The sequence below is a fragment of the Pinus tabuliformis genome, chromosome 7 (assembly GCF_031772625.1).
Source record: "Pinus tabuliformis cultivar Carrire ecotype Pingquan chromosome 7, CPIR1, whole genome shotgun sequence".
Taxonomy (NCBI): Eukaryota; Viridiplantae; Streptophyta; class Pinopsida; order Pinales; family Pinaceae; genus Pinus; species Pinus tabuliformis.
In genome coordinates, this window is record NC_142293.1 from 424,238,670 (window position 1) to 424,252,168 (window position 13,499).

At 36.8% G+C, this 13,499-nt stretch overlaps 1 protein-coding gene across 1 annotated transcript; it reads right to left on the bottom strand.

Moving 5' to 3' along the window:
- Positions 1–11,215: 11,215 nt before the first annotated feature.
- LOC149247766 (receptor-like serine/threonine-protein kinase At1g78530) lies at positions 11,216–12,767 on the bottom strand. The gene is made up of 4 exons (XM_089445480.1): positions 12,431–12,767; positions 11,995–12,281; positions 11,673–11,913; positions 11,216–11,556 (listed from the first exon to the last, which is right to left on the bottom strand). The coding sequence occupies exons 1-4, from the start codon at positions 12,765–12,767 to the stop codon at positions 11,216–11,218; spliced, it is 1,206 nt and encodes a 401-aa protein (XP_089301606.1).
- Positions 12,768–13,499: the final 732 nt, after the last annotated feature.

Consider the following 13,499-nt stretch of genomic DNA (forward strand, 5'->3'; position numbering starts at 1 on the left):
TTGGGAACCAGCCACTATTCTTCAGCAGTTTCCGCAGCTTCAGCCTTGAGGACAAGGCTAGTCTTAAGGGGGAGGGCATGTTAGGGTCCCACCCTAACCCCCTTATTTATGTCATGGGATCACATCATAGTCAAGAGTCAATAAAGCCCATATTAATATTTGTAAGTGGTTAATCCGAAATTAATGAAGGAACCACAGTTAGTTGCAAATGGGCTGTAGTATTAGATAGACGGTATTAATAAAACCCATGGTATTGGCCCGTGGTATTGCATGTATGAGTCATATATAAAGGATAGAGACTCCCTGCGAGGAGCATCGTGTCTTATTTTGTAATCGAGCTCTGCTCTATTGGAGGTTGCCCCCTCGAAGAGGCAAGTGAACATTTCTCTCTGAATAATAAAATCATTGCTATTCTGTGTTCTGGGTATCTTTTCTTCGTATATTCTGTATTTGGGTATCATTTTGCAGGTTAAGAGCATAACAGTGTCAAGTCAAACTGATTTTTTAGAGGATTCTGCTATCTTCTGCTCAAGTCACACAGGTTTACTCAAAGCACCAACTCAAACAGGGTCTAATGGGCAATCTTCAGTTAGTTTTATTTTACCTAAGATTTCGAAGCTTTCAGAGGATGTAGTTACTGATAATCTTACAATTTTATTCATTAGTTGTGTGGACCCTAGGAATGTTTGCAATGAGAGGGATCTGCAATTATGCTCATTAGTAAACTCTAGTGGGCAAGTTCTGTGGGGAAAATTAGATATGGGTTCACTTTGTAGTACTTGGGAGAGATCTTTACATTTGAAACTGGGTCACAGAGCTGATATGCGTTCTGCTGTGGAATTACATGGCAGCATCCTTTGAGCATGCTTTTTTGGATGATGGAAGTCACCATCTAGTATTCAAGGCACCCAATAAGTTGAATAATTTGACTTCGGCAATGCGGTTACGAGTGGAAATCTCTGCCGAAGAGTTGGGACCAAAAGAAAAGTCTTCATATAATTCTTATTCCTTCAACAACATTCCTTCATCTTTGTTGTCCCGTATTATTCGATTAAGGGCTAAAAATGGCAGGGATAGAATATTAACTTCTAATGATGGAAAGTAAAATCAAAGACCGAAGCCTAAATTTAAAATGAAGATATCAGCCATAGTAGAGAAATAGGATTGGAGGCCTATTTTTGTCTTCAGTTGTGATTCAAAGGGATTTACACCTATAGATTTCACCTCTTCATTGGTCATCAACAAATTCGAGTAGAAAATGTAACGCTGCTCCTTTTATAGATGGTTGGCTTTTCATCTTTTGTTAATAATGATTAAACAATCCCCTATTTTTGGTCGATCTGTTTTCTCATAGTTGAGTTTATTTATTGTATTGAAAATTATTTGTAAAAGGTCTAAGTTCTGGGAAAGGTGTGGAAGAAAAGCTCAGCGCTTCACTGTACAGTTTGGCAAGGAAATTAATGAAATGATGCAGCTCTGATTCATGAGATTCATGTGGTATGAGTTTAGCACATGTTTCTTCTTTCTATTTCATATGTATCTTGTTATGTTTTACAGTTCATTCATAATCATTTCCAGTTGAATGCTTTTAAGTAAGAAAGGTAGAATCCAGTTTGCTGCTCTGCCTTGGGAAGGCATTCATGCTTTGTGTCCCTTCTTTTGTTTGAAAAGGATTCATTTATTATGCCCTTTTCAACCTCTCAACAGTCTTTCCACTCCATATTATTTAAATTTGATTGCTAAACCTCCTGCCTATCTTGCCTCATGAAATACTCTGTGTCTTTGATTTAATTTCCCAGCTCATGCTGTCCTTTGTCCCATACAGCCCAGAAAATTCAGTCATTCAATAAATTACCTCTTTCATATTTATTTACTAGCCTAAAATCAGTTCCCATTTTAAGTCATCTCAAGCCCCATTGAAACACTTTTCGCTGAGATTGACCTGGAGAGAGCCCTCTCCTGTCCTCGTAGGGCTAGCTACGAGGCTGAGCGTGGTTTGGTGTTGGACCTAGAACCTTGCATTTTCAGCCTGAGGCAAATCTAGGCTCTAACACAACCCTTACTGGAATTCACCAACCTCTTCATTTGTCCTACACTTACAAGCTTCGTATTGGTTTTAGTTTGATAAGCCTTTACAATATATTCTACCCCATATTTTGTGATTTGGTATTTGTTTTCATGAAGGAAGAAGATTGCCTTTCTATCATATAGATATGGACTCCTTAACACCATGCCACAAATATCCAATGGTATCACATCAAGTTTTACCTCATCCACTAACTTAGAAGCGATCACATATTTAACCTGGCATTGCTTAGTTAAATTCAGTTTTGCTTTATCATGTATCCATCCAAGTGGGTAAGGTTTTGGATGTGGTTTGGTTTCTAAGCCTAACTTATTTACCAAGGACTCTGAAATTAAGTTTGCTTGGGATCCGGTATCAAATAGAGTTTCCACTTTTGTATGATTTATGATAACGCTAATATGAAATAGCTCAATTATCTTTCGTTCATTAGGAATAGACTCATGTATTGAACTAGTACCTTCAGAATTAACATGAGGTGTAAGAGTACCTTTTGTTCCTACTATTGTGATCAATGTTTCATCTCCTGAATCAGATCCAAGGTCTTACTGCACAGTTGCCACTGTCTTCTGCTTGCCTTTTCCTCCATACTTCTTTGGTCTCTTTTCCTGGTACAATTTCCAACAATGATCGTTGTCATGAGCTTCCTTTTTGTAGTGAGTGCAATAAGGTATTTATCCTTCATATTTCTTGGTTCATGTCGTCCTCTTCTCGTTTCCTTTTGCTTTCACTTTGGGTTTTCCATTTGGAGGTTTGAAAGGTGGTTTCTTGAAATGATCGTCTCTTTCATTTTTGACCATGTTCCAAAGATGAATGGCCTTTACAGTGGCCGAGTCAATAGTAGTTGGTCAAACAATAATAATGAATGTCTAAGGTAACTATGTAATGATCCAATATACTTAGTTACTACTTTAGGTGATTCAAGTGCAATGCCCAAATTTTGTGCTTGTTTTCTAAATTCCTCTGTAAAGCTTTGAACATCTTGACCTCTGCCTTGCCTTAAGTATTCGCAATCCATCAAGGATTTTTTTTATAAAACAAGGGATAAAATTGTTCCTTTAATGCAGAAATGAAACTAGGCCATGAGAAAAGAAGATTACCCACACTCTTACTGCTTTGCAATTTTCTCTCCCACCAAACGAGAGTGGTGCTACTCAGTCAAAGAGAGGCCAGCTGAATCTTTGCCTTGTCCTCTTCAATCCACTAAATCCTGCATTAGATTTCAATCTACATAATCCAGTTATTAAGATTTTATGCATTACTTTCACTGTTAAACATGGGAAGATCAAATTTGACTTCTAATTTAAAGAAAGGTTTCTTAGATGCATCCCTTGAATTTATATGATGATGGTGATGAGAGGAAGAAGAAATTTCACTCATGGAAGGAGACGGATGGGGTTCTTCTTCACCATTTCCATGCACTGAACCTTGTTCTTCTACCTTTTCCCTTATGCTTTCTCCAATCTTGAAAGAAACTGGCCTACATTTTCTGCCATTGCATAGAAGGTTTTTCAGAAATTGAGCTCCTCTTCATGACGAGCCTCTTCATCTGCCATGTTTCTCCTTCATTGTGCACACCCCACTTCAGGATCGAAAGACTTTAGTTTCCCTTCGCCTCTTTGGAGCCTGTTTCTTGTTAGAATACAAACATGCAATTCACATAAAAAAAGATCTGCTTTGATACCACTTGTTCCAAAATCTTTTTCTTATAGATGTGTTAAAGAATTACATGCATAAATTGTAGCTTAACATAGAAATTTAATGTGCACATGAGAGAAGAGGAGAAACACATAAAGCATGAAAGAAGACAACAAGAATTGATAACAAAGTTTGTTCGACTTGGACTACGTCTCTGGGCCCTACTCAATCAATGTGGAGGTCTTCATTCATTAAGTGGCATGAGAAAGAAGATTACAAGCATCAGTTACAAAAAAGGAGTTTTATACCTCCATATCGAAAAATGGCTGAAAAATGCATAACTCTGATGGAGAAACAAACAATTCCATTGCGTTCGTGGCATAAAGAAATGCTGAAACCATATAAAATTTGTCAAAATCTGACAAAGTGAAAATTCGGCCCTCCAGCAAAAATCTGCCTCAAACTGTGTGCGCTCCCTCCTCTGCCTGAGCGCACTGATGAACTACGTTTAAATAAAAAATGTGGTGGTAGATTTCTCAAGAAATCAGTTGAGCTATGTTGGTTTAAATATCTGGTTATTATGGAGGAAGTCGGGTGGTCAAACCCTGCCTCCTTTTTTTTACACACATAATGTTATTTTAAAAGAATGGATCAGGCTGCGCCCGCCTTGGGCGACTCGCCCACTCCACTTACTGTCAGGTCGTATTCTCATTAATGAATGCTATTTGAATTGTAGTCGGGGTTAGGTGTTGGGTCTGCGCCCCAAGGGCTAACCCACGTTTAATGTAGTGTTGTTTGTGTTTAAATGGGTTGGGTTTGTGCCCCAAGGGCCAGCCCACCCAACTCTGTGCTAGTTAATGGTGGTTCCGTGGGAGGGGGCGAGGGTAGTGGCCTACACATCCACTAATACATATGTGTGAATAGGATTAGGGTGGCGAGGTTTGTGGCCCGCCACATTTTTTTATATTTTTTTATTTAAATAAAACAAATTGCACATTTTTTAAAATTGGGATTTTGACCGAAGGGGAATTTTAACCAAGGAATAATTTCACATGGAATCTGGCCAGATTTGGCCGGATTCTGTCTACTGGAAAAATTCCAAATTGTGCCTTCATTAATCCTGCCCAGTCATCAAAAAGTCAACCCAACTTTGACTGCCTCTATCTCCTTCATTCAGACTCAGATTGGAGTATCATTCACACCATTAGAATTAGGGTGACGAGCACTTCGATCTAATGTCAAGTTAATTTCCTTTCTGCCACTTTGAATTTTGAGCTCTTTCCATGCCACTGCTGTCTGGAGATCCACCTAGATAAAATTTCTTCATACTTTTCATTACAATATAAATACTAAAATTACTAAATATAAATTTATGCAAACAAGGCTTAAATTTTCACTTTTCTAGGACTAACTATTTCATACAAACTCAACAGCCCTTGACTTGATTGGAACATTAAATCATTATGCATCACTAGCCTTGGATGTTTATACATAACATGTAATTACTATTTCTAACAGTGCGTGCTCATACAATTTTGGTGGGATAGACCGGATGAAACAAAAGCTTTGGTGTATAATAGGTTATGTCACACTGTCATTACCGTGAATGTGACTAGTTTAAATATAACATCATGCTTTCTGAGGGGAGAAATAATTAGGAGTCAGATTGTAGGTGATTAAACATGTCAAGAACTACATTCATGGACAGCTTGAGATTGGGAGCCGATCGAGTGCAAAATGCGGCAATATCAATTATCTTCAATATTTTATCCTTCATGTTGTTATTATAATCACCGCTCCTTCTCAAATCATTATCAATTATTTCATCCATTCTCCCTTCCTTGGCCTTCTTTGCAGCCCATGCAGTTAGATGTACAAATTCTTCATCGTCCTCTTTTATCATTGGAGTTTTTACGTTTACCATTTCTATTAACACCACACCAAATCTATACACGTCCTGCTTCATCGTTTCCTTCACTCCATACCCACATTCTACACATACATAACATTAGGATGACATTATTATGATCTCTGCAACTACATTTGATAGAATATGATGATATCTGCAACTACATTTCATATATAGCAATAACAAATGCATGACAATAAAAGAGAAATCGCATGGACATGATTTAGTACCGAGACCAATGTAGCCATGAGTCCCTCCAAAGAGAGAACTTGATTCAGAAACTATTGATAAATTCTTCATTAGTCTGGCAAGTCCAAAGTCTGCAATGTGTGCTACATATTCATCATCCTCTAAGATTAAAAACTTCCTCTAACCTCTCTTCATCTAAGATTAAACACTTCCTCTAACCTCTCTTCTTCTGAATTTACCTAATGAACAAAATTTCTTCTTTACTAGTTTTCCTTCTCCTCCATGGATGGCCTGCAAACTATCCCATGCCTCCTTTACAGATTCATATTTCATAATTTTCTCTAATTCTGAATCAACTATGTTACAAAAGATTTCATTTAAATCCTCATCATTCTTCTTCAATTCTTGACCTAATGGTGGAGTTTTAATATAACCATTATAGACTAAAATCTAAACATTAAATCTGAGAGATATTATCCTAGGATTCATATTTTCTTTCAAATCCTAATAATTATCATCATTAAGTATGAGCATACTTTTATTATCCATAGTTTCTGACTTGCCTTATTTACTACTGGTTTTCCTTTATTGATAGTTGTAGATACTGCTATAATATTTGATACATTGCTATCTCTGTCACACTTTTCTTGAACTAACTTTGTCCTTTGAGTTGCGTTCTTCTTGTGCTTCCTTCCTAGGGTCCCCAATCTACTTTCAAGCAATTAAGCTTTACTAGAGAGATTTCTTGCGATATCAATTGTTAGAAATACTAAGAGAGGGGTGAATTAGTATTTCATTTCAATTAATCCTCAATTTCACATTGAAATTTTTACATGTGAATTCTCTTTAAGAAACTTGGGTGTGTACATGCTTTTAATGAGTAGAAATAGCGTATATAAGAATTTCCTATTTTCATCAATTTAATCAATCATTATTTCACTACTTATACATGATGCAGTAACCGTGAGTGGTATTCAACATAAGAATATATAAACCATAACACATAATCAACACATCAACAAATAGGGACATGAGGATTTTTAGGTGGAAACCCAATTTGGGAGAAAACTGCAAGTGTTTCCATCTTTGTCCTTTTTCTTATTATAAAAAAATATTTTACATCTTGTACTGGTGTAGACTCTTACAAGTACATAAGATCCTACCTACAAGAGGCTACAACCTCCTCAAATTCTCCATCTTTGACTGAAAGGAAGCTACTACTCCCTAGTCAAGAGTATCGGCTCCTACTAGAAGGAAGCTCCCTCACTAAAGGCTCCAACCTTCAACACCTCTATGGACCACATTTCAAAATATTTCACATTGGATCCACCTGTGATCCAAATAGAAAATGGCATCAACCCATGGTATTCATCCACCCATGGAATTTACACATAATATTGTAAGTGGCATCCACCCATGGTATTTATCCCTCCATGGTATTGTAAGTGGCATCCAACCATGGTATTCATTCACCCATGGAATTTACCCATGGTATTGTAAGTGGCATCCACCCATGGTATTGTAACTGGCATCCAACCATGGTATTCATTCACCGATGGTATTGTGACATCTACCCATGGTATTCATTCATCCATGGAATTTACCTGTGGTATTGTAACTGAAAAAGGTTATAAGTAACAAGTTGAATTTCATAAAAGGACATATTGTCCACCATAATGTAGCTTTTACAATTATTCTTCGTTTTAACAAAAATTTCATTTGTGGTTTTATTTACTGTGTGTTCTATCATTTTCATTCTGGCATTGCAGATTTTCAGATCTTCGGGGCTTCCTCCTCAGATCCAGATCCGTGGTATTGGAGTAGGTTACGATTCCACAGGAGTGAGGGTTTAATGCATATTTCAGTTTCAATTTTTTGTGACAATATTCAACAAACTTTAGGAACGTGTTGCGACCTCCACAAAGCACTTTCTTGGGCCAAGCAGGAAGAATTTTTCTTTTTTGCTGAAGGAATTTTTTTGGGCGGGGAGTTTTCAGATCATATCTGAAACATTTGGTGCAAAATTTGCAAAAAAAAAAAATAAAATATCTAGACTACTTGTGGAAAAATATCAAAATTAAAAAAAAAAATCGGCTGATTCGGAGTCTGGATGAAGGAGATATCATTGATTTAAAATCAGTTATGTTGTAGAATTTTTTCTATCGGCAACTGTTGGACGACTACTCTCCTATCATTTTTTGTAGTTTTTGTGAAGAATTTTAGCACAATGATTGAAGATCTGAGCTCCTCTTGAAAAGTCACCTAATTTAAAAAAAAAAAGGGTCAAATCGGAGATCGAATGTGGGAGATATCGCTGATTTAAATTCAGTTATTTTTTTAGAACTTTTGCGATGATGGAATAGTTGCAACACGAATCTGGGACTCCAAAGTGTCCAGATAAGGATTTCCAACACATGGGAAGATGCAAAATGGTCATTATGTTTCCAAAAATATGTTATAATAAAGATTTTGAGTTATATTCACTGATTTATGTCCATTTTAAATATGGAGCAGCATTCGGAGCGGGTTCCCTTTGGAGACGTGCCCTCCCACCCCAGGCTATGTAGGCACCTGCTACTTCATCAAAAATCAACATCATGGTTATGGGTCAACCACACAAAATCCTTGTCATTGAAGTCCATTTTCTAGGTTGTACACTGTTAGTATCATAATTGGTCACAACCATTACAAGGTATCTCTATCCTCGGATCTTCATTCATCTAGTTATGGGTCATCCACAAATCCACACTTCATCGATGTCCATTTTCTAGGCTGCACATTGTCAGTATCACAGTTGATCACAGGCATTACACGATATCTCTATCCTTTGATCTTCGTTCATCATGGTTATGTGTTAACCACATAAAACCCTTCTCTTCAGTGGCTCTTCATATTCAAGAAAGGCTTCATAGGAGGGAACTTCACGCAATGGGGAACATTGCTTCTTAAGGAGGGAGGAATGATCCGAATATAAAATGGCATCAACCCATGGTATTCATCCACCCATGGTATTCATCCACCCATGTTATTCATCCACCCATGGAATTTACCCATTGTATTTATTCAACCATGGTATTTATCCACCCATGGTATTGTAAGTGGTATCCACCCATGGTATTCATTCACCCATGGTATTTTCCCATGGTATTGTGACATCCACCCATGGTATTCATTCACCCATTGAATTTATGCGTGGTATTGTAACCAAAAAAATCTATAAGTCGCATTTTGTAAAAGGAAAGATTGTGCACCATAATGTAGCTTTTACAATTATTCTCCATTTTAATAAAAAAACTCTTTGTGGTTTTATTTACTGTGTGTTCTCTCATTTTCTTTCTTCCATTTCAATTTTTCATATCTTGGGGGCCTCCTCCCAAGATATGGATCAACTTGAGTCAAACACACATCAAAACCTGCAAGCCATGTTTCAACCAATTTTCAAATTGGACCCATAACCAACAATGTGCTCAAACACTGAATATCAATAACCTTTCTGAAACCAAACATTGTCAAATAGATATGCTCACTGAATTCCAAGGTACCAGTCATCCCTATGCAACCAAATCACTGATATACTAAGCCAAATCTCATAAACATTAACCAACTCAAACTCTTTGCTCATCAACCAAGCTAGACACTGTCTAATATCAAGTCAAACTCTTTGCCAACACAATCTATCATCATCAAGCCAATCAACTCTAAAGATCTCGTTAATTAACTCAATGCAACCATCATGATACTATGAGTTCATTCATCCATAACATCATAAGACCTTTTCATGCAATGCTCATGAACAAATACCCTCTTACTCATTCAATGCTACACCAAATTCTAGCTAATCAATAGTCCCAAAATTTGAACTCAGACTCATTTATGTAACCACTATCACACTATGCAATATCATTGTTAGCAACAAACTCAAAATAGCATATTCAATAGGCAGCCAAGAGGACCATAGCAATAGCTTCAACAGTGTAATTATTCACATTATTCCAATTGTTGTTTCATCAAGACAAGTTCTGTTTGATGACTAGATGATGATAGATTTGCTTGGAGTTGATTATACTATGAATGAAGTTAGAGAGGAAGTTTGTGCACAATCTTTTAATGAAAAAATTCTTGTAGTGTCCAACCATTTATTCAATAGTCAGCAATTCTAAAAATTAATCATGGGCATGTCCACTGTCCTCCCCAAACTGATTTGCAGTTTATTGAAGAGGTAATAACTCCTATGTTTGTGACTCCATAATAAAGAGGTCAAGAGTGCCAAAATGGAGGTCCATTGTGTGCTAAAGAACTCTTAAATGTAATTAGATGGATGAAAATGATCTAGCATTATATGGAGGCAAGTTATCCAATCGAGCTATTCATTATCAATCATTCAAAACCATTAAACTATATTCCAACTCAAAATCTATTGTAACAAAATATCAATTATTTTTGTCTTGGTTAAAATCTAGCTCTATCATTATTATTAGGAAAAGTTTAGGTCTTGAAGTAATTAAATTTTCATAAAAAAATAATCATAATGTTAGAAGCCTTGTGAATGTTTTTCATAATATTGGTAAGAAAATCATTTCCAAGACCATAATGCATCCCAATGTGTCTTATCACAATTAATTGTTATCAAGGTCACAAGAAAACATTGTTGGACCGCATAAACATCTCATATCATTAAATGCACTGTGAAAACCCTTGAAATTTCTCTTAATGGATAAGATGTCCTTGACACAAGTATCCAAATGGATTCAAAGACATGCATTGGTGGACTATCACGTTCTGACATGAAGTTAATTGGATTGCATATGGAGGCAAGTTATCCAATTGAGCTATTCATTATCAATCATACAAAACTATTAAACTATATTCCAATTCAAAATCTATTATAACAAAATATCAATTATTTTTATCTTTGTTAAAATCTAAGTGTTTCATTATTATTAAGAAAAAGTTTAGGTCTTGAAGTAATTAAAATTGCATTAAAAAAAAATAATAGTTAAAATCCTTGTGAATATTTTTCATAATATTGGTAAAAAAACCATTTCCAAGAACATAATGCATCCCAATGTGTCTTATCACAATTAATTGTTATCAAATTCACAAGAAAACCCTTGAAAGCGCTGGCAATATCGTCATCCTTTTCATTACAATAATATAAATACCAAACATACTAAATATAAAATTATGCAAACAAGACTTGACTTTTGACTTTTCTGGGACTAACTATTTCATAAACCACACTTGACTTGACTCGAACAATAAATTGTTATGCATCACTAGACTCGGATGTTTGTTTACACATAAAATGTAATTATAATTCTAACAGTGCGTGCTAGTACAATTCTATTAGGATGAACCAAAAGCTTTGGTGTATAATTGGTTAGGACACACTGTCATTACCGTGAATGTGACTGTAGGCGATTAAACATGTCAAGAACTATGTTCATCGACGGCCTGATATTGGGAGCAGATCCAGTGCAAAATGTGGCAATATCAATTATCTTCAATATTTCATCCTTCATGTTGTTATTATAATCACCGCTCCTTCTCAAATCCTTATCAATTATTTCATCCATTCTCCCTTCCTTGGCCTTCTTCGTAGCCCATGCAGTTAGATGTACAAATTCCTGATTGTCCTCTTCTACCACAGGAGGTTTTCTGCTTACCATTTCTAACAATACCACTCCGAAGCTATACACATCTTTCTTCGTCAATGCCTTCACTCCATACCCATATTCTGCACATAACATTAATGTATTAGTGTGACATAGAATATGATGATCTCTACGATTGCATTTCAAAACAAAAATAAATGTGTGACGATCAAAGAGTAAACGCATGGAGATTTAGTACTAGGAGAAATGTAGCCATGAGTCCCTCCAAGAAGAGAACTTGATTCAGAATCTATTGATGAATTCTTCACTAGCCTTGCAAGTCCAAAGTCTGCGATGTGTGCTACATATTCATTATCCAGCAATATGTTGGCAGACTTTATGTCACAATCAATTATTGGAGGTTTGTAGTCTTGGTGTAGATATTTGAGTACCTCTGCCACACCCACTGCAATGTTATACCGAGTCCTCCAGTCCAGCCTCTGATTAGGATGTTTCGATGCTCCGCCTAGTTATTCCCACAACAATCCATTGACCATGTAGTCACACAAAAGAACTATTACCTCATTCCTTCCATCATGCTCTATTATCAGGTTCCGATGACACAGGATGTTTTTGTGATGGGCGTATTTCAATGATTCGATCTCATGCCTCAGACTGCGATATTGAATATTGTCCAGATGATGATTTGCTAATTTTAAGCATTTGGCAACAAGGATTTTGTCCTGTCCTGGAATCATCACCTTGTAGACCATGCCAGATGTGCCAGAGCCAATGACGTAATCATCACTGAAGTTGTTAGTAGCTTCCACTATATCTCTGTATTTGACTATTCCGAGTTGTCCATCTCCTGAAAAATAGTACATTTGTTGTGTCTATTACTGTTCGGCTTTGACGCTTTTAAAATGTATAGTAGCACAAGCATGAGAATAGTTAGTGTCCCAATATAGACAACGGTAATCCCTGCCACTTCGACTGAGCTTAATTCTTCCTTTTTACCTACTACTTCTGAATCTGAACAACGGTTCCTTGTTGATGGTCTGCAAAGGCCTGGATTACCCTCAAATGCATTCTGCAGGCCTTGTAAAAATGCCCTTAATGAAGGAATGGTCCCTGTGAATAGGTTGAAAGAGAAGTTGAAATGATCTAGGCTTACCATATCTGTGAGAGATTGAGGAATATTACTAGATAGGCAGTTATGGGAGAGGTCCAAGGATTCAAGTAACTGCAATTTTCCTATCTGAGGAGGAAGAGATCCAGATAGATTGTTCCAGCTTAGATCCAACCCATATCTAAGATTGGCTGCAAGCTTTCCCATCTCCAAAGGAATGGTCATGCTCACCTTATTTCTAGCCAGGTATAATTCGCTTAATTGTCTACAATACCCCAGGGAACTGGTGATTCTTCATGTTAATGCATTTACACTCAAGTTTAATGTCAACAGATTCATAAGATAGACCAAGGCTGCCAGTATGCTTCCTTCCAACCAGTTTCCGCTGAAATCTAAAACCTCCAAATTAATTAAGTTCCCTACTTCTGGAGGAATGGTTCCACTGAGATTATTGGCGCTCAAATTGAGATTTCCCAGATTTCTCAACTCTCCTATCTCGGGAGGAATGGAACCACTCAGATTGTTGTGGGCAAGGAGGAGATTTGTATGGTTCTGCAACCATCCAATGGAAGAAGGTATACTTCCATGGATGTTGTTGTAAGAAATCTCAAGGTAATATAAGGCTGAGAGCATAGAAATATTACTTGGTATGAAGCCAGTGAAGAGGTTGTTCTGCAGCCGGACACGTTGCAGTGAGACGTAGTCTTGTAGAAGGCTGGTGATGTTACCCTCTATTTGGTTATCGAAGATGGCAAGATGAATCAAAGACCTACAGTTGCTTTTCTTCCCTTTCAGCTTAGATCCTTTTCTTCCACCCCTTAAGCAAGTTTGCATGCACATGAAAAGTCACTCAAAACAGAGAAACATCACCTTTTCAATCCGTCAAGAAACAAAGACTAGTCAAAACGTCACCTTTTCAACCTGTCAAGAAAGTTTGTGGTGCAGCATGGAAAGTCA

Bases quoted from the DNA above. Each gene is read 5' to 3' on its own strand.
- LOC149247766 (XM_089445480.1), bottom strand. From the start codon at position 12,767: ATGACCATTCCTTTGGAGATGGGAAAGCTTGCAGCCAATCTTAGATAT. The intron at 11,914-11,994 runs GTAATAGTTCTT...CATCCTAATCAG, and splicing joins AGCATGATGGAAGGAATGAG to AGGCTGGACTGGAGGACTCG. The intron at 11,557-11,672 runs GTACTAAATCTC...TGTTATGTGCAG, and splicing joins TCATGGCTACATTTCTCCTA to AATATGGGTATGGAGTGAAG.